General features: G+C 33.7%; 1 protein-coding gene across 1 annotated transcript in view; it reads right to left on the bottom strand.

Annotated features, from left to right (window-relative positions):
* NMBR (neuromedin B receptor) overlaps positions 1 to 5,605 on the bottom strand; it is a 13,493-nt gene that overhangs the window by 677 nt on the left and 7,211 nt on the right. Inside the window, exon 2 of the mRNA XM_006915364.2 lies at positions 126 to 474. Coding sequence (XP_006915426.1) covers positions 126 to 474 — 349 coding nt within the window. The remainder of the gene's footprint in view (positions 1 to 125; positions 475 to 5,605) is intronic.

Genomic DNA, 5,605 nt, shown 5'->3' with positions numbered 1-5,605 from the left:
CCCCCCCACCACCACCACCACCATTCTAATCATTCCTATTACTGAGATCTCCTGAAATGGAACACAACATAGCAGTTACTGCAACTGACCAGCGCCCCCCAGCCTCCTACATACACCAAGCTTACCTGCTTTTTGGTATGTTCATTGTATTCTCCGGGAAGATTATGTGCACTTTTAATTAAGGTCTTTGCAATATGATAATAATAAACACTAATAATAGCAAGGGGTATGACGAAATAGACCAGGAAGATGAGCACTGAATGAATCTTCGGATGTAATTCATCAGTCTGAGGGTAGGGTATGCAGGCTGTGAAGCTGCCATTACCCAAGCTATCAATGCTCGCTACTTCTGAAAACACCGCTTCTGGAACAGCCAACAGCACAGAGACTACCCAGATACCCACGGCCTTCACACAAGTCCACAGCACCGCCTCCGAAGTCTGGATGTCCATGGGGTTTACAATGGCTCTGTACCTGGGAAAACAATACGTCTCAAATTAACCTTAAGAAAGAAGACAAAACTGTGAAAGAGATGGAGGGATGGGAAAAGGAGAGGGAAGAAAGGTAGGAAAGGAGGAAAGGAAGGAGGGAGAGAGGGAGAGAGGAAGGGAAGAGAGAAATCTTATTTACTAAGAGAGAGGTGGCAACATTCCATTATTCCCGAGCTGTTCTATAGTGTTTGGAATACACTCCATCACCAGTAAGATCACCAGCATTTCTTTGTCTAAAAGTAATTCCACTGCTTATTGGCACAGAAGGCATAGGAAAATATCTGAAATTGTCATTTCCTAAATTGCAGTAATTTGCTTAGCTCTTTTACAAATTTTTTCAAAATCCACACATACTACAAGTGTCCTCATGTATTAAATATTTTTATTTAAAGACTTGAATTTTTATTTAAATACTTGTATTTTCTGTCATTACTATAATTGCTGTAATATATAATAACCATAAAATAGAAAAAGTCCATAAAACAATTTTATCAATTCTACTTTCATACTCCTTAGCTTCTGAGCCTGAGTCTCTACTTTTTTCCTAAGGACATTAGTAAATCTTAGAAACTAATCCAGACTGGGTTTTTCTCCATAATTCCATCATAAGGACTAAAAATGATGGAATAATATTGTCTTTAGAGTTCAAATTAATTTAATGTCTAGACCTCATAAAATTCTCTCTCCTCCCACTTGACACCATTCTAGTGGTAAAGGACACACAATGGCTTAAAAAATCCAGACCTTCTACAGCTAACTCAATCACACACATTAGGGTAATAATAATGTAAAGAAACCAAAATTGTGTGTAAACCTCACATTATTTACATTTGTCTTTGAAAGTAATTCAGGTTAAGGTATATAACCAGGAGGTTAACAAGATACGTTAAAAAAATAAATTTGAGCTTTTAGCTCTGATATCTTTTGGAAAATCGCTTAAGGTATTTTTCTTCCTTTGTAAATTTCTTCCTTTGAAAAAAACACTTCCCTCAAACTTTTGTGATTATAAAAAACGTATAGAACTCCTGTTACAGTGCCTAGCAATAATCAGATATTCACCATGCCATAACTCTGTACCTTCTCCTTATTTATATTTGATTTTGTCTGGTATTCTACAAATTTAGAATATTTCAAACTACATAACAAACACATAAGGTCTCCTTCTGAGGTTCTGTAAAGATGCTTTCTGTTTCCCACAGAATATTAAGAGCTCTCAACCTCAACCCTCTATTTTTCCTTCCTAGTTTGCATCAAAGTGTCATTTCAAGACCCCCAATAGGAAAGTCCATTTGCATTTTGATCTGGAGGGTCCTCCCATGTGAAACAAGAAACACAGAAATTAAAGTAGAGCAACAGCAAAGAGCTTCAATGCCACATTAAGTAAAGTAGCACACATCATGCATTTTACCCAGACTTCACACATAGCAGAACTCAATAGGCTGTGTTCTCTTCTCCTGTTTTGTTTACTTACATATGCTTAAGAAATGTCAAGACAAATTACAATCATAAATAGAATGAACTATTTTTTTCTTTTTAAATGTTTTATTAGATTAATATGTTCAAAGAGGTTGGTTTATTTCTTGAATCAGAGAGCACTAAGAGTCCTATAAAGAAAAATAGAAGTCCCCTATTACATCTTAGGTCCCACTTCTGAGTTAAAACAAATTTCACATCATTTCCTCCATAAATTTAAGAAACATACTTCTGCCACTGACTCGTGAATCAAATATTATAGACATTAGTTCTTAACATCCGGTTATAGCAGTTTAAGATTTTCTCTATATTACCTCTATTCTCTCCATTCTCAACTTCCTGATATGGTAAGTTATATTAAGTGTTTATAAAATAGTCAATGATTATTATGACTAAATAAATATCACTCACTGAAGTGTTAAGTAGTACATTATGACAGCATCCTCTTTCTTATACGTAGCTCTGATTTTCCTAGAGTTGCTACTTGATATTTTTTTCATTTGCATAATTTTACATTTACCTCAATTTAACCTTTTTCTAAATGTTATTTGACCACCTTGAATAGTTGGAGTCCCAGTGCTTGAATCTCAATTCTTCTTTCTTAGTTTTTGACTCTATGAAACTCATCTCCACTTTCTTTGGGATTTTATTCCTAAGATACTTTATTAGCTTTAGCTTACATTCTTCTGAATTGTTTATCATGTTTTTAAATTCTAGAAGTTCTTCCTAGTTTTCAAGTCATTATATATCTATGGAACCAATACAGAAAATGTTTAGTTTTCTTCTCCTTCTAAAATAGTTCCAAGTTTTGTTTGTTTGGTCTCTTTATGCTGGAACCTCTCCTCAAAACTTAGATATTTACTGCTTGCAAATTCATATTTAAGATCAAAGTATCAAAAAGCTAATTGTAAATTCTTTTGTACATAGAAGAAGTAAGAAAAGAACACAGAAATGTGGGCCAGGCGGATACTACAAATTGACTAGTTAACCAGCCTTCCTTGTTAGATTTTCAGAAACAACAAAGAATATTCTGAACTTTCCTGGATTTAAGCAGGAGGAAAAGCCTATAGCTAAGCACCTACCATTGCAAAAGCACTATAACCATAAAGGATGTTGGAGAAAGTTCAAAGAGGAATAAAAATTATAACTCTTGTCCTGATAAAATTGCCATAGTAGAGCTAGCAACAGATCCAGAATTTTTGTTTTATTGCACAACAAGGGTAGAAGGCAATTTTAGTAAGAATGATTCTTAGCCACCTCCTCCAGGAGAGGGAAGATGCACCCCATGGATTTTCCCCTAAATGATATACATTTGACCAAAAGGAGAGTATTCCAAATTCTATAAAGCCAGAAATTACAGTTTAAAACAACAGATTACTGAAGTGTCATTATTAGTACTAAACTATAGCTTATAACTGTCAGAGAATATATGTTTCATGTGCATCTTTGAAAAGATAAAAAGCAGAAAGTAAAAACAATATAGTGCAAATTAATATGGGCATGTTTAATCATGCTTCCTTCAAATATTTATGAAGATGTAGGAATGAAGTAGTCCCTCCATATGAAAACTATCTCATTGAACTTAGTAATGTAATAGATATGTGTGAAAGTTTTTTTTCTAGATAGTCTAAAAAGATATTCCTAACTGAAAACTAAAAAATAATCAATCAAAAGGCATATAAAGAGAACATAATTATCATTCACAATTAAATATCAATAGATTTTTTTATTAGTCTTGTTTTGAATCTTGCTTATCATACCTGTGTATAGTCGATGTAAAAAAATAATTAAATGTAATCATATGACAAAATATATAGTGAAAATTAGATCACTTTTAGCTAATACGAGTCAATCACAACATCTCGAAATCTCCATCTACAAATTTCTGCAAAGCTTTCTAGTTATACTACCTATAATTTCTTTTCTTTTTTTTTTTCATAACAAGTCTTGATTTATCAGAGGCCAATACAGTGCCTAAGTGTGAACTACCTGGCAAGTAGAAGGAGAAAAGTGTATCATGGAAGCAGGAGAAAGAGAGAGAGACTTTTTTTAAAAAAATGTGTAGTCCTCTGTGTCAAATACTCTAAAAGTAGAGAAAAAAGTTTCTTGACACCCGAGCCTGTGTCTTGCTCACTGTTGTATCTACAATGCATAACAATGCCCGACCCATAGTAAATGCTCAATAAATCTTTGTTGAACTGACAAGAAAATGTGGTCTGAGCAACAAGGAGATCACTTCATTAAGAGCAGTTTTGGTAGAGTAGGGTGGTAGTTGTTGGCTATTAAGTTGAAATGAGAATGGAAGTGAGAGACGGAGACAATCTAGTCCACTGATGCCCAGGCTGGATAAATGTTCAGAATCACCTAGAGAACTGAAAAAAAGAGAGTATTAAGTTTCTCCCCAGACTTACTGGCGCAGAGTCTCCAGGATGTAGACTGTGAGATTCCGCATTTTGTAAGATTTTCAGGTGATTCTGAATTTAAGCCAGGTTTAGAAACGACCTTTCAAGAAGACTGACTAGGGCAGTGAGTATCTTTCTCCAGACCGTCTAGTGCAACTGGCGTATCTGAGAAGTGTTTGGAATCCAACAGTTCAGTGTTTGAAGAATCAGATGCCTGTCCCTTACAATATGTCATATAATGTTTTAAGAGTATTGATATCTTATAGCAAAATTACTAAATTTATCATTTAAAAATGTCCATGTATTATTATACGATAGAGTGTCTAAGACGATAAATTACCGTATTAAAAATAATTTAATAAGTGGGATGCCACTTTGGAAAGAATGAGAAGTACCAGATTCAATTATAAGAGGAATCATCTATTCTATTTGTTCTTTATATGAAAAATAAATGACTTTTCTTAACTCACTGAAAGATATGACTTAAATGACACAAAAGTTTCATAAGGAGGAAAATGATAATGACAATGCATATTGATGAAGGCAACAGATTGGAATTAGTCAGTCTATGGTTAAAGGAATTAGGGAAAGGCTATAGAGGTAGAGAGATCATCATTAATTTTATAATGGGCTCATTTTGCTGTCTACTTCAATGTCAATTTTTGATAATTAACTGCATATGTGAATAAATACTGATTGGAATTAGTAAGTTATTTGTCATCCTGACACATAAGCGATATAGTAGAACTTACACAGCAACCCACAGAGTAAAAATGCTTTCACTTCAATTATTTCACTTGATAAAATAGTCCTGTGCTGCCAAACTGATTTCTATACACATTTTACAGAAATGCTCATTGAGACTAAGGAATTAAATAATATTCAAATAATCACAGAGCCAGTAAGCAAACAACTCAGGATTTACTCACATCCTGTGACTACAGACTATATTTTTGAAATACAGCACATTGCAGAGAATGCAACTGAAAATTAAATGTTTTACCTATTTTATTCATTTTTAGACATTTTATTTTCTTGTCCTCTTAATGTCAATAGTATTTTTAACTGGAAAGACTTAGCTTATATCTGTAATCATGTTTTCTTAATTTAATAATTACTTTTACAGTGGAGTACGTAAGCCTCAACAGTGTTAGCAAATAGCATTTCATATTCTTTTAAGTCATCTCTGAAAACTGCACTTTAATAGAATCTATGTTGTGGGCTGCAGGCCCTGCTGAA

This window comes from Pteropus alecto, unplaced genomic scaffold, assembly GCF_000325575.1.
Source record: "Pteropus alecto unplaced genomic scaffold, ASM32557v1 scaffold185, whole genome shotgun sequence".
Taxonomy (NCBI): domain Eukaryota; kingdom Metazoa; phylum Chordata; class Mammalia; order Chiroptera; family Pteropodidae; genus Pteropus; species Pteropus alecto.
The sequence above is the reverse complement of the archived record's forward strand: the minus strand, read 5'-3'. Positions and strand labels throughout refer to the sequence as shown.